The sequence below is a fragment of the Macrobrachium nipponense genome, chromosome 19 (genome assembly GCF_015104395.2).
Source record: "Macrobrachium nipponense isolate FS-2020 chromosome 19, ASM1510439v2, whole genome shotgun sequence".
NCBI lineage: Eukaryota > Metazoa > Arthropoda > Malacostraca > Decapoda > Palaemonidae > Macrobrachium > Macrobrachium nipponense.
In genome coordinates this window covers 50,346,956-50,367,363 of record NC_061088.1, presented here as the reverse complement: position 1 = coordinate 50,367,363, position 20,408 = coordinate 50,346,956, and the positions used below count along the sequence as shown (strand labels likewise).

Below are 20,408 nucleotides of genomic sequence, written 5' to 3'. Positions count from 1 at the left end.
CGGGTTCGTTCTCCGCTACTGGACATCATGATATCTCCAAATGTCTTTGAAGTTGGATCTCGAGGCTCTGTAGTGACAAGCGTACCCACAAAGAGAGCAAAGAATTCGAGAAGTTAAGAGGGTACTGTGGTTATTACAATTTTGTATGTACTATGGCGCACAAAAGTTCGTTCCCTCCGCTGATCCGGAGTGAACACGAATCCGCGACTATGAAACCCCGAAGCAGTTGAACAAGTAACTAATTAAGCACCCAACAGATGTCCACCGTCAGGCCAAGGAAGAAGGAGTGGGAAGCAGGTATTTTTCTTGAACAAGGAGTAAAGTCTCCATAATCTAATATCGTTAATCAAGGTGGTGAGCGTTTAGTTTTTGTTGTTGACGATACTGGGTTTGAGTGTAAAATGTGCAGTTAAGGAAATATATGAAATAAATAAGATAAAAGCGCTTAGGAAGTCAGTAATCATGTTTTTTTTTAAATATTTCATATAGATTATCGTATCTTATCAACAGACACGACTGTTCACAAGATCGATACAAACCTTTCACCAACAGTGTTACTGGTGTTGCTTTGTAATCTGCACGACACCCCTTATATAAAAAAAACTTAACATCTATAGCAGCAAATTAGCAAAATTTTCAGTTCACTTGCGACTTACGTTATTGAGGTAGCATACACAAACTGATTATATATATATATATATATATATATATAATATATATATATATAGATCATATATATATATATATATAGTATAGATATAGTATAATATTTATATATATATAGATATATAATTATATATATATATATATATATATATATATATATATAATTATATATATATATATATATATATATATATATATATATATTATATATATATATATATATATATATACAATATATATATATATATATGATATTATATATATATATATATATTATATAATTATTATATATAATATATATATATATAATATATATATATATATATATATATATATATATATATATAATATATTATTATAATATATATATATATATATATTCTATATATATATATATATATATATATATATATTATATATATATATATATATATATATAATACTATATATACATACATAAATCTGTGTGTATGAGGATAAAAGGCCCATAAAACCCTATTTCAACGTTGCAACCACATATTTCGAGTACTTCCTTCTGTGCTCCTGATCACTGGTAAAATATGGACATAGGATATCTTACAATATTATATATACAAAAACATACGTAGGTGTGGCAGTAAGTCTCTGTTGGTGTCACAGGTAGGGTGGAAATTAAACTATTCCCTGGTGATTTTTGGCCTCATTAACTCCCGACTGGCGACTCGTCCTCTTAGTATTGACAAAACAATAAAACTAATCAACCTCTGCGTAACTAACAAGGTGTTCTCTGTCAGTGGTAATTTTTATAAACATAAATTTGGTTGTAGCATGGGCAGTACCCTGTTCCCCCTTCTGGCTAACCTACACATGGAATATTTCGGAACAGAAATTTTGTCCTCTATCAAATCCCGCCATATGGTTTGGTTTAGATATGTAGATGATATTTTTACTTACTGGGATGATAGCTGGAGAGATTTCAATGCATTTTTCAATCAATTAAATTTGCTAGTTCAGACTATAAAATTTAAAACAGAACGGGAAAAGGACGGCAAATTGCTGTTACTAGACGTACTAATCATAGGAAAGCAGAATAGATATGCTTCACTGAACACAGGAAACCAACTTTTCGTTGTTTCATATATTCATTTCCTAAGTTACCATGATGTATCCGTAAATATCATGGTCGGGTGCAACCTATTCCTCGGGGGGCTTAGAATAATTTCAACTGGGTACGTAAATAAAGAATTCAACACGATCCGCCAACACCTAATGCAACTGCTTTACCCGCCATACATTATCAAGAACACTATAAATAAAGCAAATGCAATATACTATAGAGGTCCCACTCCCAATAGACAAATAGACTTTAGCAATAAATTGAAAATTCCATACGATGAAAGCATTCAAAAAGCTACTGAACACCTCAGGTCTCATAATCCTTTTATTTTCCATTATCCCAAATCCATCAAGAGTTCGCTCATTAATGTATACCTAAATAAAAGAGGAGAAGAAGCCGGGGTTTACAAGCCACGTGTAGCAATTGTAATGAGATTTTCGTTGGGGAAACCGGTAGATCCATCTCGCAAAGATTAGCAGAACAAAAAAGATCAGTGCGATATGCATCAGAGAACTCTGGGATTTTCCTACATATTAGGAACAAAGGCCATACTATGAACTGGAGTGGGGTGGAGCTGATTTTCAAAAGTAGCTGTCCGTACAAAAGGAAAATGCTGGAATCTGCTATCATCAATCAAACGAACCTGTCAGGAGGACATTGGAAATCGGATGACATCGACAAACTAATCCTTAGGCAGCTCCTCAAACAGGTGTCCCAAAACATCCGACCACTGGACGAGTTAATGAGGCCAGAAATCACCATGGAATAGTTTAATTTCCACCCTTCCTGGGTCACCAACAGAGACTTAACTGCCACAATACATATGTTTTTGTATATATACTCCTGTAAGACATCCTAAGTCCATATTTTACCAGTGATCAGGAGCACAGAAGGAAGTGCTTGAAATATATGGTTACAACATTGGGGTAGTTTACAGATTCCTGGGCCAGTTTCCCGGGCCGCGCGACACCCAAATCCATCCGCCACGGTAAGTAGTCGCTACGACCTCGGGTGGTAGTTCACCTATTACGACCTACACCCAGCGAATATTCGAAACATGGCGCGAACCTTCAAAAAAGGCAACATGTCTCCTATAACACCTCACCCCGCCCCCATTGCTTTTGCTTCTGCAATTCCCGTTACGTTATTGCACTTTATTAACATGGGTGACGATGTAGGCGTATTCCATAATTATTTACCTACAGTTTTGGGAGCCAATTTCCAATTTCCTGGGCCGCACAGCGAGAACATTAAAACAAATCAGCATGGCGTCTCCTCCGCCCCGCAAATATTCAAAACAGTCTCCTATAACACCTCACCCAGCCCCCATTGCCTTTGCTTCTGCAAATCCCGTTACGTTATCGCACTTTATTCACATGGGTGACGATGTAGGCGTATTCCGTAATTATTTACCTACAGTTTTGGGAGCCAATTTCCAATTTCCCGGGCCGCACAACATCCAACTCCATCCGCCGCGGTAAGTAGTCCCTTCGACCTGGGATGCCCTTCCACCTAGCTCGACCCCGCGAGTTTTCAAAAAGGTCAACATGGCGTCTCCAGTCACATCACACCCATCCCTCGCTCCTTTTTGGACTGCAAGTCCGGTTACGTTCGGTGTTCTTTATACATTTTGTAAAAGATGTTGATGTACTGCGTACATATCTATTCAAGAGCGGACTTTTGGCCGATTTTAGTGGAATTTACGACCAGTGTAGAGTGGGAACGGTCAGCCTCGTTAAAGAGGAAGACAGTTTCGTGTGGCGGTGCTCCTTACGCATGTGCCGTAAAAGAATCGCAATGCGGAACGGTTCTTTCTTCTCCCGCTCATACCTTGATTTCGGCACAATACTCCAATTAATTTATGGATCCACGAGCTACCACAGGCCTTTATGCAAATGACTCTTCAGATTGGTTCACCTAACACCATGGTGGACTGGTATAATTTCTGCCGGGACATCTGTATCGACATTTTGGTTCAGGATGATCACAAAATCGGTGGACCCGGCCACATTGTTGAAATTGATGAGTCAAAGTTTGGCAAACGTAAATTCAACAAAGGTAGGCGTGTTGATTGTTGTTGGGTTTTAGGTGGAATAGACCGCGAAACAAAGGACACGTTTTTCCAAATCATTCAGGACCGATCGGCCGAAACTCTGCTTCCCATCCTCATTGAAAATATTCACCCAGATTCCATCATTATTTCAGACTGTTGGAAATCATACACAACACTAAGTAAGCACTTTAAAGAACACTTAAATATCAATCACTCTCTACACTTCGTCGATCCAACAGACAAAAAAATACACACCATCGCTATCGAATCTACATGGCGGGTTTTAAAACAAAACGTTTTGCCGTGGAGTGGTATGGAGAAATCTCTGTACCCTTTGTATTTTTCTATGTATTGCATAAAAAACGTTACTTAAATAGCAGCGGTTGCCCTTTCAAAACATTCCTCAACCTCATTAAATGCACTTACCCATTAAAGAAAGCAGAGTCAACGCTAAGGAAAATCCGTCCTTTGTCCCGCAGTACTCAACAACCTCAACAAACCCGTGACTGCGGTGTTCAAACCGAAATGCCGATGCTAGACGTCCTGCCCCAGTCAAAAGGCCCAGAATCGCCTTACCAGAATTTTCCGACTCTGACATGGAAGATTTTCAAGTCTATGGTAAGTGCAATAATGTATTTAGGGTAGTTTACATCCTAAGTGCGGTTAGGTTGGTTTCTTTGGTTAGGTCACAACCTTCGTTATCACTGGGACAGATGGTGGATTGTCCATGGTTAGACCGGCCACCCGCACGGTTAGGTTGGTCGCATTAGTTTACGTCATAAGTGCGGCCTTACTGTAACCCCTGTGGCTAGCACGCACAGCGCAACTTTACCTCTTGCCAGAACATGGCGTGCTTGCCAAGAATTTTTAAATATGCGGATAAGGCATGAAGCACCGTTCTGTTGCGGCCTTACTGACAGCACACATAAATCGATCGTCCCGCAGATAATGTAGTCGCTCCCACAACCTTCGTTCTCACTGGGACAGATGGTAGATTGTCCGTGGTTAGACCAGCCAGCCACACGGTTAGGTTGGTTGCAATAGTTTACGTGCTAAGTGCAGTTAGGTTGGTTTTTTTTGGTTAGGTCACTAGCTCCGTTACCACCGGAACAGATGGTAGATTGTCCGCGATTAGACTGGCCAGCCACGCAGGTAGGTTGGTCGGGTAGTTTACAGATCCACGGACATGGCGGTTGGAGGTCCCATAGTTCCGCCATGGCCTTACTGTAAACCCTATGGCTAGCGCGCTCAGCGCAACATTATCTCTTGCCGGAACATACCGTGCTTGCCAAGAATCTTTAAATATGCGGGTAAGGCGCGAAGCACCGTTCCGCCACGGCCTTACTGACAGCACACATAAATCGATAGTCCGTGGATATGTAGTAGCTCCGTAGGCTAGCATAACCCGCATCGCGTTTGCAGAATAAGGGGTCAACATATTTAAAATAGGTAATAAGTCCCAACTTTGGGTAAGTAGTAGGCTAGTGTTGCCTGCATCGCGGTTGCAGAGTAAGGGGTCAAGCTACTGTTAAATTTTGTGTTATTTTCCTCCCACACACACTGTCTCTGCTTCCCCCCATCCAAAAACACCCGGTTCCCAACAGGCTCCCCCATTACCATTTATATTAAGGTTTTCGGTGGTCATCGCCACTTGTATCTGACTCCCCCCACCCAAAAACCCCGGATTCCCAATTACCGTTTCACTTTAACTTTCGGAACTACTTTCTTTGTTATTGTTTTGGTATCGCCGCCATATTGGTTTTGGTGTTCTTCAGCCGATTTCGGTCAGCGGTCGTTGAAATAGTGTTTTACGGGCTATTTATCTGTTGTATTACTGTAAAAAGACATTCATATATATATGTATGTATATATATATATATATATATATATATATATATATATATATATATATATATATATATATATATATATATATAAGCGAATACCACGGGAAATGATAGTCAGGAATCCAAGCGCTTTCGTCTTTATTCAGACATCGTCAAGGAGCTACTAAAGTACAATTGGAGAGGCAGGCCTCAGGTACAAACAAGATCAGGAATACCAGATGGTTAATTATCAAAAGGGTAAAAATTAAAAGGGATAATCCAGGATTATCGGATATCACACGGTCACAAACTTAAACAGATTCTGACCCTAACCCGAAATTACAAAGATCTTTACAGTCCAAAACATGTAAAAACTGAATATATTAATTTTGTTGCTTATATTTATCTACAACTTTTTTCATTATGAAAGCATCAAGTTTAAATAAACCAAGACTTAAATTTAGAACATTTCTATTTATTTGACTTGATAAAACAAGATTCAATGATATTCCTTTTAACTGTGTCATTACATGGGACTAAGGCTCTTGCTTGACTCCAGTTAATAGGATGGTCTAAATCTCTCATATGTACAAATAATGCATTCGATATTTGCCCAGTTCTCACAGAATATTGATGTTGCTTAAGACGCTGTGAAAGAGATTTGCCGGTCTGTCCGTAATAGATTTTATCACACTTTTTTGCAAGGAATTTCATATATGCAGCCTGGAAGATCTTTAGGAGAATTTTTGATTATTAAACTCTTGACATTAATATTACTGAAAACAACATTTATGTTAAAAAGCTTTAAAATTCTAGGAATATCTAAAAACCTTTCATCATAAGGTAATTTTAGAATGTTATGCTTACTAAATTCAAGTTTGTCATTAGTTGAATAAAATGTTTTTCTAGCTCTTTTCCATGCCACATCTACAAAAGTCCTTGGGTATTTAAGTTTCAATGCAATATCATAAATAGTTTTAATTTCAGCGTCGATAAACTGCGGGCTACAGACACGTAAAGCCCTTAGGAACATCCCAGAAAAAACAGAGAAATTTAACATTTTGATGGTGATTGGAGTAGTAATGAACAAAAGAGGCAATATTAGTTGATTTTCGAAAGACTGAAAAGGTGAAATTTCTATCATTTCTATGGACAGTTACATCAAGAAAATTCAAATTACAATTTCTTTCTTCCTCTACAGTAAAATTTTATAGAAGGGACTAAATTATTGAGATTATTAAGGAATTCCTGGAGGTTTCGTGAACTGGCCAAATACAGAAGATATCATCCACGTATCTAAACCAAATAACTTTTTGGGCAAAATTCTTGGTAAGAGTTTTGTCTCAAAAAATTCCATGTAAATATTGCTAAGGACAGGAGATAAGGGATTACCCATGGCCATGCCAAACTTTTGTACAAAAAATTCCCCATTGAAACAAAATTTACTATCTTTGATACATAAACCTTATGAGACTAATGAGATTTTCTACACTTAAGGGAATGTCATGACGCTCTAATTCCTCTTCCAAATATTCAAGTAAGTCATCTACAGGCACTTTTGTAAATAAAGAGACAACATCAAAACTAACCATATTAAAATCATAATTCAAATTTAAACTATTCAATTTGTTTATAAAATCAACATTGTTTTTAACATTCGTGTTAGAAATATTTCCTACCAAAGGAGTAAGAATTTTTACAAGCCATTTAGATAAATTATACGAAACTGAGCCCACTGAACTAATGATTGGTCTGATAGGGTTATTGATTTTTATTTTTTTTGTGTCTTGACTAAACCATACATGAAGGTACGGTAGGGAGGCGCATTGCGGTGTAAACTGTTTAATTAAATGGTCCAAGCCCTTCAAAATGGATTTAATTTGTTTATTAAAATGGGAGTTAACTGTCTGTTGTAGGGTCAGACCTCAGTTTCGTATAAGTATCAGTGTCATTTAGCAATGTCATTATTTTACTTATATAGTCACTTTTATTCATAATTACCACTGCATTAGATTTATCTGCTTTTGTCACCTTCACTGTTTCGTCTTCTTTAATTTTCTTCAAAAGCCTGGAGAAATCTCACGGGTACATTAGGGGAGAAGGTTTACTCATAGCACCATACACAATACCTTTACAAATATTGATATCATCAGGGCATAGGTTTTGATTCAATTTTTCTAAATACAATATTCTGTGAGAACTGGGCAAATATCGAATGCATTATTTGTACATATGAGAGATTTAGACCATCCTATTAACTGGAGTCAAGCAAGAGCCTTAGTCCATGTAATGACACAGTTAAAAGGAATATCATTGAATCTTGTTTTATCAAGTCAAATAAGAGAAATGTTCTAAATTTAAGTCTTGGTTTATTTAAACTTGATGCTTTCATAATGAAAAAAGTTGTAGATAAATATAAGCAACAAAATTAATATATTCAGTTTTTACATGTTTTGGACTGTAAAGATACTTTGTAATTTCGGTTAGGGTCAGAATCTGTTTAAGTTTGTGACCGTGTGATATCCGATAATCCTGGATTATCCCTTTTAATTTTTACCCTTTTGATAATTAACCATCTGGTATTCCTGATCTTGTTTGTACCTGAGGCCTGCCTCTCCAATTGTACTTTAGTAGCTCCTTGACGATGTCTGAATAAAGACGAAAGTGCTTGGATTCCTGACTATCATTTCCCGTGGTATTCGCTTATTTATGAAGTCACGTGCATCTACTGTGATTTTTTAAGCATATATATATATATATATATATATATATATATATATATATATATATATATATATATATATATGAATGTTAATCCCTAGACTAACCAGTACCCTTACCTCAAGGTCATACCTCCCACACGATGAAATAAATAGGCCGAAGGTCAGATTGTAAATCAGTAGTCGCTTGATAATGCCATAAGGCGAAACAGCAGTCGTGACAAAATTCAATAAATGGAAGAAGGAGGTCTGCGTATTTTTCACCAGAAATTGACGAACGAGAATCGGAAAAACTTCGTCGGTATGAAGATACCTGCAGAAACTTAATTGATGCCTCTAAAGCAATTGCTTTTTACGAATATATATATATATATATATATATATATATATATAATATATATATATATATATATATATAGATATATATATATATATATATATATATATATATATATATATATATATAGCTATATATAATATATATATATATATATATATATATATATATATATATATATATATATATATGTATATATATATATATATTTATTATTTGTTTGAGTTTCTCATGAGTCTTTAAATGAGTTGCAGTGCAAGTTTCTTCCCTCCATTCACACTAGAATGATACAGTCACAGATACAAGATCAACAATGAAGACTACAAATCAATTTGAAGTTCTGTTAACAGCAACTGCTCTGGCTTTGGGTAGCTGACCTACTTTCGTCAGATCTCTGCGGCAGCCCTTTCTTTTTCCAACTGATGCTCTCCTTCGCTGCTGGGCTTCTCGAAGATTCTACAAAGGTTGAATGTCCCACCTAGAATAGGCGGGGATAAGCTTATTGTCCCGCCTGTTAGTCATTCATATCGGTTGTAGATTATCTAATGCCGTCCTTTAGGTGTGATGGATAGACTTAATTCCTCCTCTTGTTGGTGGAACTTACGACAACACCGAAACTGTTGAGTTTCCGGCAAAAGTGTAGAGGTCAGGTCATAGGTGAAGAATTTTAAGGGAGCGCTTTGATTAAAACTTTGTGCGTGTTACGGCTACCGTTGGAGACTCTTCCTGTAACTAATTCTCTCTCTCTCTCTCTCTCTCTCTCTCTCTCTCTCTCTGTCTTGCTTCTCCCTCTCTGTTATATTTACGCTGTTCCTAACTGACATTCTCTTAGCTATCATTACATATAATACATTTTGCATGATTGGGCCAATACCCATTATTATATTATATATATATAGACTATATAATATAGACTATATATATATAAATATATTAGATAACAGACATAGTAGAGTTAATATATAGATATATATTATTTATGGAATATACATATAGAGATATATATAGGTATATATATATTTAATTAGACAATAGAGATATAGATATATATATAATATATAGAATATAATTATATTTAATTATATATATAAATCATATATATATATAATATATAATAATCTATAGATATAATATATATATATATATATAAATAGTATATGTGTATAGATATCTATTATAGCTATACATATATAGTATATAATAATATTAGGTATATATATAATATATATATATTAGATAAAAATCCTATAGATACATAGATATTATAATAATATACATATATATATATATATATTATATATATAGATAATATATTATAGAATATAGATAATAAAAATGTATAGATTATCTATATATATATTATAATACATATTATGATATATAGATATCAATATATATAATTATAATAATGTATAGATAAAAAAATCTATCTATATATATATTATTATAATATATATATATAGATATATAGATATATAGATATATGTATAAGATAAAAAATCTATTCTATAATATATATATATCATAGATGACATATAATATATATGATATAGATAATTATATACAATATAGATATCTTATACAGGGATATATATATATCTATAAGATTATCTATATATATATTATACATATATATATAAATATATAATTTAATATTATATACATATAATATTATATATTCTATACATATCTATAGAATCTATCGATATTATACATTATATATATATATATATATATATATATATATAGATCGTATCTATATATATATAGATATATATATATCCGTATATATACTATATTATATAATATCTATTAGATATTGTATAATCTATATATAATTAGATATATAATATATAAATAATATATACTATATATATATAAGCTATAGCTATATTCTTATATATATCTATAGATATATATAGTATTATATCTCTCACTCTATATAATCTATAGATAATTGCTCAATAGAAATATACTATATATAATCGCAATACTATATATAATCTATAATCTATCAGATTATCTCTAGATATCATCTCTAATAGATATATATATATATAGATATAGCTATAATCTATATAGATAGACTATTATATTCTCCTATATATAAATATATATAATATATACTAGACTATTAATCTCGATATGTATCGATAATTAATCTATATCGATCTAACTCTTATAGCGGTATAATTATTTATAGGATTATATATTTTCATATGACTAGATATCGATATATCGTCTCTATATGATACTATATCTTTATCTCTTACTATAACTATATATATATATATTTATCTCTCCCTATTATTATCTCACATATTATCATATGATTATCTAGGTACCTATCTACGATTATCTTTATCTCTATATATATATATATATAATTATACATATACTCTATCTCTAGTTATTAATATATATTATTATATCTATAGATATATCCTATAGATATATATTATTATATATATATATATATAATATTTTTAAAGATTATATCTATAGATATATCTACTAGATATAATATATTATATATATATATATAGATATATATAATATGTTAGATGTATATATATATATATATATATATTAGTATATATGTATATTTAGATATATATATATGTATCACTGGATATGCTATATATATATATATATATATATATATATATATATATATTATATATATATATCTCTATATGTATAGATATATCTATATATTATAGATATCTATACCATATATAGATATTATATATATATATATTAGATATATTATATATGTATAATCTATATATATTATCTCATACAATTATATCTCTTCTATTATATCTATATATATCTAATAGATATATATATATATTAGATATCTGTAGATATCTATAGCTATTATATACATATCATATTGATATAATAATAACTATATATATTATATATATATATATTATTATATATTACATGCATGTGTGGATGAATGTGTGCGTGTGTATACTTGACTGTATTTAAATTTTATGATGCTATCACTTATTTTTATTTGACAGAATTGGCAATAGCTTCGTACTGGGTTGATGGAAATGACAAAGACTCTGAAGGGGTTTGGATTTCGTCATCCGGCAAAAAATTTCCGATGGGGACTCCCTTCTGGGCTGCCTATCGAACCTCTCAAGAACCAAATGGGATCAGGAAAGAAAACTGCGCCCATCTCTTTATTCCAGTTAATTTCTACATAAATGATTTTGCTTGTAACAGAACAAATCTCTTCATATGTGAGCAAGCAGATGTCCCAACAAGGATAATCCAATGTAAGTTTCTCCAAGAGAGTCAATAGAGCTATTTCAATTGCAGTTACACTTTTTCTTGACTTAGTTTTCAGCTACTGAAGAGGTTTTTTACTTTTAGCTACTCCAATTTGTAGACTGACTAATATTTATAATTCATAAACTTATATGCTAACTCGACTTCCTATTGTATCTTTCCATTGTCAGACTAAGAAGAATTTTTTTTTTTTTCACTTGTTTGATGCACACACACAAACACACACAAATATATATATATATATATATATATATATATATATATATATATATATATATATATTTGAACTCGTTTGTCCAATTTATTTCAGCCCTGATGATATGACCAGAGATTACGAAGCGCGTAGGCAATAAATGTATCCTTCGGCAATGAGGGCCAAAACATACAGCGATACAACCAGTGTAAGGAAGGATACATTTATTGCCTGCGCGTTTCGTAATCTCTGTTCCCATCATCAGGGCTGAAATAAATTTGACAAACGAGTTAAAATACGTATAACATAAGTAAAACAAACAAATCACACTTTTATAGCCCCTAAAATAGTTAAAACTGTACCCACAAAACTCACTTCAGTCTTAAAAGAGCACTTGTTGCGTCAGAAGATGACAGCTGACAACCACGGCACCTACTGCTTAATGTATAATGGCAGATTTTTAATTGAATTCTGATGTTAGAAAATTCAGGGTTGGACAATTTACAGCGTGTGCGATGACTCACTCGTCAGCAATCTTTTGGTCGATCCAACATAAATCTCCGAATCGCATTTGGGACAAGAATATCTATAAACGACCATCGATTGCAATGTTGGGCAGAGCTTATCTTTCATTTTAAAAACAAAACAATTGTAAGTGGATTTTTAGGAATTAATCATGGTAAAATGTTTCACAATAGTTGACTTAATATAGCTCTTGAATTTGTCCTCTCTTATATAAGGAATACTTGCATACAGTTTCTTACGAGGAACCGTACATAATTGGTAGAACAAGAAATTTTTTATATAAAAAAACTCTACCGTGTTTAAAAAAGAATCTGATAATTAAAAGAAGTTGTTTCGGTTACGATGAAATCTAGATATATATTTATACACATACACTCACACACACACTCACACACACACACACACACACACACACACACACACATATATATATATATATATATATATATATATGTGTGTGTGTGTTGTGTGTGTGTATGTGTGTGTGTGTGTGTGTGTGTGTGTGTGTGTATATATCTAGATTTCATCGTAACCAAAACCACTTCTTTTAATTATCAGATTATTTTTCTCCCTCCTAAAAAGCCTAGTTTACCTGAACCAAGAACCTGAGAAGGAAAGGTACCTTAAGGTATCTTAATTTTTGCTAAAAATAATAATTATATCTTCAACCGTGAGTCTCTTATCCCCTCTGTAATGTTTACTAAGCCTGCCCTTCTTATTTCATCATTTTCCCCACTCTCAAGCAGCAATATTCCCATAATCCACCCTCAGCATTCTCATCTGTTCTCTCAAGCTTTACTACCTCTGTTCACCTTTGAGCCCAAGTTTCTGCTCCAGACATTCACACTGGTCTTATCACTGTGTTAAAGATCTTGACTTTTTGCTTGATTGGCATTTTCTTATCACATACCACTCCAGCTACCTCTCTACACTTCCCCCATGCAGTTCTTATCCTACTGTCAACTTCATCCTCACATCCTCCCTCTTGGCTTAAAGTAGATCGTAAGTATTTAAACTTCTCTGCCTGTTTTATAATCGAGCTTCTTCTATCTTGTATGACTTTTCTATCTCTATCTTCCCTACTGCTCAGCAAAACCTCTGTTTTATTCACATTCACCTTTAAGCCACCCCTCTCTAAAGACTCCTGCCACTCTCCAACCCTCCTCATTTTCATCAGTAATCACCAGATCATCGGAGTACAACAACTCCCACAGTTCCTCATTCCTGATCTCTTCACTCAACGCATCCATAACCAGCACAAACAAAAATAGACTTAATGCTGACCCCTGGCGTAATCCAATACTAACTTTTGTGCTCATTCTTTTATATATCATCTCAAAAATTATAATAATTTCTTCGTGTCTAAATCATAATTGCCATGGTTTCAGCATTTCATTACTTTCCAGAAAAATATAGTTGCATCTTATTGTTCCTAAGCTGTTGTCATATTTTGTTTTCGTTTGTTTTAAAATTAAGGAGCTTAACACTTGTAAAGAAGTTTTAAGTCAATTATCAATGGACACAGGTAGGTTTTTGTATATAAAAATACAAGGAATTGTTAATCTTTGGTTCTGCGATAAATGACTGCTTATGAAAGCGCATTCTTAAACTGTGTAATGATTTATATTGGAAGGGTTTTGTTACTCTTCTCTGTAATGGTGGCTTTTCCTCATGTTATATATGAACATTCCAAAATTTCTCTCATTTCTAGTGAAATCCTCCTGGAACTTGCTCAGTGCATTGTTTGGAGATTATTTTTTTCACGTTCTCACGTTAAGCATAATAATAATAATGATAATTACATAAGACTGTAGCGAAGGCGTGAGTAAGAGGCTGCGTCTACAAACTTACTAATTTATTCAAGATGCTGTTGTTTTTTATTATGCTGGCTGTATGCCAGCACGGTGTCTTGCTCATAGAGCAGCCTATAATTCATTTAGAATGAATAGGTGGAAACTAGAGAATACGAAAGTGATAACTTTATTGGTGATTTACGGTCGGGCCATTGAAATGGTACGAAGTGAAAAGTTAACAGGCGAGGTTACAATCCTCTTTAAGGCCGACAGTTGGAGAAAAAGAGCGATAGTAACGATTCCTGGCAAGTAGATAACCAGTAAGGAAATATAAGTATTGATAGTCGGAGTTAAAAGGAAAAAAAAAGCTCTACGGAGATTTAATACCTTTTTTAACTTGCCTTGAAAATAACATCGATCCTTAAGTGCTAGGGATCGAGGCAGAAGGAAAATTGATTTCATTTTAGAAAAAGTGTATTTTTTCCGACGAACCTAAAGAAAGATGTGTGGTTGTGTTAGTCTCTTAAGGAGAACTGTGTGCTGTTAGTGTAATTAATGGCACTTGGCCTCTGTTTGCCCCACTAACGAGAACTGTAAAATGTCAGAGTATAATTATGTTTTGTTTTTGTCCCCTTTCGCCGGCAATAAAAAGCAGATAGTTGAAAATTTCGGTCGTTAGGCGTGAGGCGGCTGAAAAAGGGAAAGGAAAGGCTTTAGTGGAAGAAACAAGATAGTCGCTAATCAAAAGATTAACTACTATCAAAACAATTATCACAGAGGTTTGGAGGACGAAGTGGACGATGGATGGGTGGGTTGTCGAGGTGCTGCCTGGAGCGCGACCTTCGTCTGTAAAGTAACCAGAAAACGGCGGTCGTTTCTATGTTGGGTCATGGTTTTCACTTTACTTTTACAACAATAGACACTGTCAACGATACCGCCCCCGCCCCCCAAAAAAATAAAACGTTGCTAGAGGGGAGTGTTCAAGCCGTGAAACTGCCGAAACAGTATAAGGCGTAAGCGCTAACCAGGGGGTTGGGGGGCCCTATTACATAAAACCTGTTATTCAAGACAATAAGCGGACAGGTCGAGAGTTCTTGCGAGCAGAAATGTAGTGCCTGACACGAGGCAACAAAATAGAGATTAAGATACATTTTGTTGTGTTTGTTCGTGAATGGAAAGTTGACATTGTATAGCTTCCAGTAGGACTGATATATATGACGTGACATGATTATGAACGACAGTATACATTGAAAAGGGTGTATGCTGTCGGCTGTGTTTCTTATACATGAATACTTGGTGTGTATGTCAGGAGACGTTTGTTGTGAGGAGTGGATGCCTGCAGGGTATGGGTCTGGGGGGCCAGGTAAAATGAATGATCGTGATCTATGTGGGCCCTGTAATATATAAAAAAAAAAAAGCAAATTTCACTCAAATTTCTTCCATAGACGAACCGCCCGAAGTCAAATCATGCCCCATGCATTACGTGGAAGTCGGGGGCAAGTGTCTGTCCTTTATGGCCTATGAAGAGGTCTCATGGGAAAGCGCCAGACTTCGCTGTCGAGAAAACGAGGGAGACTTGGCTATCGTCGATGACATCGAGTTGTTGAGGGCGATCAATCTCTATCTACAAGCAGAGGGTAAGTGAGCATTGGAGAGAATTCTGTCTTAGAGCAAAACGTTGCTGGGGATTGGTGATGAGGGGTGGGGATCAGAACCTGTACAAAAATTCTATGAATTAGTCTTTTTTAGAAGCCAAAACATTTTAGAAACTCTCTCTTTGAATTATGTTTGGCTGGCAAACAAATAACCACTTTCCCAGCCCCCTCTCTTTCCGAAATAGTCTCTCATATAAACCCCGAAGTTTTACAAACTGACCTGGGGACATCTTTAGTCGTTTCCTGTACAATCCTCCTTCCAGTCAGGAACAGCAGTATTATTGTTATTTTGCTGTTATCCTCATTACCAATATCATCAATATTTGAAGAGACATCACGATCACAAAATACTGTTTATTTCATGCTGTCCTTCTGAACAGAGTTAACTGACCACGATTTCTGGTTGGGAGCATCAGACGCCCAGACTGAGGGCCAGTGGCTATGGACGGATGGATCTTCAGTGCCTATGGGTAAGATCTCATTTTAAGGTGTAGAGACGGAATATGTAAAAACCCTTCCCTTGAATGTGATCAATTTTACATTGGCTTTACAGGAAAATCACTCTCCCAGAGATTAATACAACATAAACATTCAGATAGGTATGGACAACAGAGCTCAGCAATTTTTAACTACAATCATAACCTTAACCACAAAATAAACTGGAATTTGTTACATATAATTTATAGCTGCAATAGTCGGTTCAAAACCCAGATGGTAGAATCAGCTTTAATTAAAGAAATGAACACCATGAATATATCAAAGAGTGCGTTGGATACAGATTTTATAGATAAAATCTTCCCCCAACCAGCGATTAAGAAGATTAAACAGAAATTGTCAACCAGGGAGACTTATCAGCTGACTTGTCACCTTAGTGTAAAAATACTGCTTTTTCTGTAACTTTCTTCATTCAGCCCCTACCAAAAGAGAAAGACAGTTTGGTCTCTGAAATATAGTATATACTTTCTACATTTTGGCGTATTTATGGGCTACTTTCATTGCATATATATACATACATACATATATATATAAATATATATATATATATATATAATATATATATATAGATATATATATATATATATATATATATATATATAGATATATATATATATATATATATATATATATATATATATATATATTATATATATATATATATATATATATATATATAATATATATATATATATATATATATATGTGTGTGTGTGTGTTATAATATATATATATATAATATATATATATATATTATATATATATATTATGTATGTATATATATATGTATAATAATATATAATATATATATATTATATATATATATATAGATTTGAGTGTGTGTTATATATATAATTATATATATATATATATATATATATTATATATATATATATATACATATATATTAATATATATATAATTATAATATATATATATATAATATAATATATATATTATATCATGCGTGTGTGTGTATGTATATATTATTAACAGGATCTTATTGAAAATGGATGGTATTTAGCGGAGGTATTTATTAAAAAATGCTACAAGTTTTCCGTATTCGGTCTTCCTTAAACCTTTAATTACCCTTATTCTCCCGAGTGCCCTCCCCCTCGTGACCTTCGCCTTTCTCTGAATTCCTCTTCTTCCAGATATGTAATGTTTCTTTCGTCTGTTGTGTTTTTCCGTTTCCTTGCCATTGTAAAGTATACAATTTTTCGTGATAGGCTGTCTTCAAATCCGATTCCAGTGTTGCCTGTCATTAAGTTGTTTGCGTATGTTATGAAGGAATTATTTACAGTCATTCTGGCTTTAAGTTTAAGTTCCTGTAAAACAAATTCATATTTTCCCAATGTATTTCGTGGTCCTTTTCCCAACAGTGCATGGCAACTGCCGACGTCTGATAATAGTGCCTTTTTCTGTATGTGATATTTGCTTCGTTCTCTCCATGATTTTTATTTCTAACTACTTTATTTCTAATGCTGTTTTTGTAACGGCCTATCAATTTGAAAATATCTAGCTTCCTGTTGATGGGATAATGGTGTTGCTGTCTGGGACTGTAATTATTTCAATAAGAAAATAGTTAGTCTCAGACAACAACATTATTACACCCATCAACAGGAAGCTAGATAATTTCAAATTGAGTGGCAGTTACGAAAACACCATTAAGAACAAAATAGTTAGAAATAAAAGCTGGTAAAAAGGGAAAAGGTAAGATGGGGTTTGGGGGGGATTGTTTTATATATATATGGCAGCGCGTCTACGCTGTGAACAGCATTACTTAGACGAAAGCGGCAAAGAACGAAGCAAACGACACATCCTAAACATAAGGCACTATAATCAGACGTCTACAGTTGCCAAGCACCGCCAGGAAAAAGATTACAAAATAGATTATGAAAATATGATTTTCTTTCATTTTTTTTGGCCATGCACACAAACAAAACGGCTAGACTGATTGCAGAGAATGCCTTCATGACGTGCGCAAACAATTTAATGGCAGGCAACACAGGAATCAGGTTTGAAGACAACCTATCAAGAAAAATGGCATACTTTACAATAGAAAAGAAACGAGAAAACCGGAGACCAAAGGGACATGACACATCGGAAGAAGCGGTAGGCAGACAATGGCCAAGGTCACGAGGGGGAAGCTACTCAAGAGAATAAGAGTAATTAAGGAATTAAGGAAGTCAGTCTACAGAATTCCCCTCTCTCCTCCACACATATAAATACAGCTGGACTACGGCATTTCCAGCAATTCGATGGATGTTTGACAATAAGGACTGTTACTCCTGGAAAACTTGTAACTATTTTTAATTTCTCCTCTAGATACCATCCACTTTCAATGAGGTCCTATTAGTAATTGTATTGACGCAGAGAACAATTGTGTAAGTGATTTTGTTAAATATATAAATATAATTATAAATATATATATATATATATATATATATATATATATATATATATATATATGTATGTATGTTATGTATATATGTATATATGTATATATATGTATATATGTATATATGTATATATATGTATATATGTGTACATATGATATATATATATATATAATATATATATATATATATATATATGTAATTCCTTTTTCATTTCTTAATATTATCAGGGACGCCTTTCTGGGGCCTAGTAGCACAATATAATCAAGAACCAGATGGAGGAGTCGACGAAAACCACTTGGCACTTCTAAGTAAGGGTTACTTTTACTTTCGTGATGCCGACGGAAGCCTTCCTCTCCATCCCTTATGTCAGCTGGCCGAGTAATAACTCCTCTACACTTTCGACTGTTAACAAAAATCATTTGATTCATATTAGCAATTCGAAGATCCTTTAACTGAACAGGTTTTAGACTTTTCTGATGTATTGTAATCATGAAACGTTGTCGATTCCTTTTCAAAATTCTAGACAATAACAAAGGTACTTTCTTTTTTCTTATGTCCCCACAGTTAAACCAGACCCGTTCTAGTTAATAAGTCAAATTCGGTAATATCTTATTATTCCTTTGCCTATCCGTTTTCGTCTGCATCACTTTCAATGATGCAGATGTCACCTGCCTGAGGGTCAAGGTTGATTCCCTGGCGAGGAGATGCGCCCTAACCAAGATCCATTAATTCTCTCTGCAATTTTGATGTCTTATGCGGTTTTTATTATTATTCACATAAGATGAAACCTATTCATATGGAACAAGCCCACAGAGGCCATTGACTTGAAATTCAAGTTTCCAAAGATTATGGTGCGCAGGTAAAGGGAAATACATAAAGAAGAAATCATACTTATTATAAAAGAAAAAATAAATTAATAAATTCACAGACAGATAAAAAGTACACTAGGGTAGTAATGCATTGCATCTTTGATTGCACGACATCCTCTGGGAGTCTGTTCTAGAGTCCAACTGTGTAAGGAATAAAGATCCTCTGGAACTGAGAACCTCGACAGCGAGCCACATTTATTGCATATTGATGCTGCTGTTCAGTGAATGTGGTTGCTATCAGCAGGAAAAAGGTATAAGGGATTGATTATGAATGTGAAAGATCTCTGTTGAATACAACTTATGAAAAAGTGACAAAAAAGAGAGCATCCGTCGATAGTCCAAGTCATAATTGGCTAGTATTGAGAAACAGAAACCTACCACCATCAACCACTCTATCTAAAATTCTGAAGACGTCCACACCAGAGAACAGTATTCTAGTAAAAGGAGTACAAATTACCTAAAACCGGTT

The 20,408-nt window shown here is 33.8% G+C and overlaps 1 protein-coding gene across 1 annotated transcript in view; it reads left to right on the top strand.

The window, feature by feature from the left end:
- LOC135216891 (macrophage mannose receptor 1-like) overlaps positions 1 to 19,608 on the top strand; it is a 36,678-nt gene extending 17,070 nt beyond the window's left edge. Inside the window, exons 4-7 of the mRNA XM_064252428.1 lie at positions 11,734 to 11,994; positions 15,964 to 16,155; positions 16,554 to 16,643; positions 19,298 to 19,608. Coding sequence (XP_064108498.1) covers positions 11,734 to 11,994; positions 15,964 to 16,155; positions 16,554 to 16,643; positions 19,298 to 19,452 — 698 coding nt within the window. The 3' untranslated portion in view covers positions 19,453 to 19,608. The remainder of the gene's footprint in view (positions 1 to 11,733; positions 11,995 to 15,963; positions 16,156 to 16,553; positions 16,644 to 19,297) is intronic.
- Positions 19,609 to 20,408: the final 800 nt, after the last annotated feature.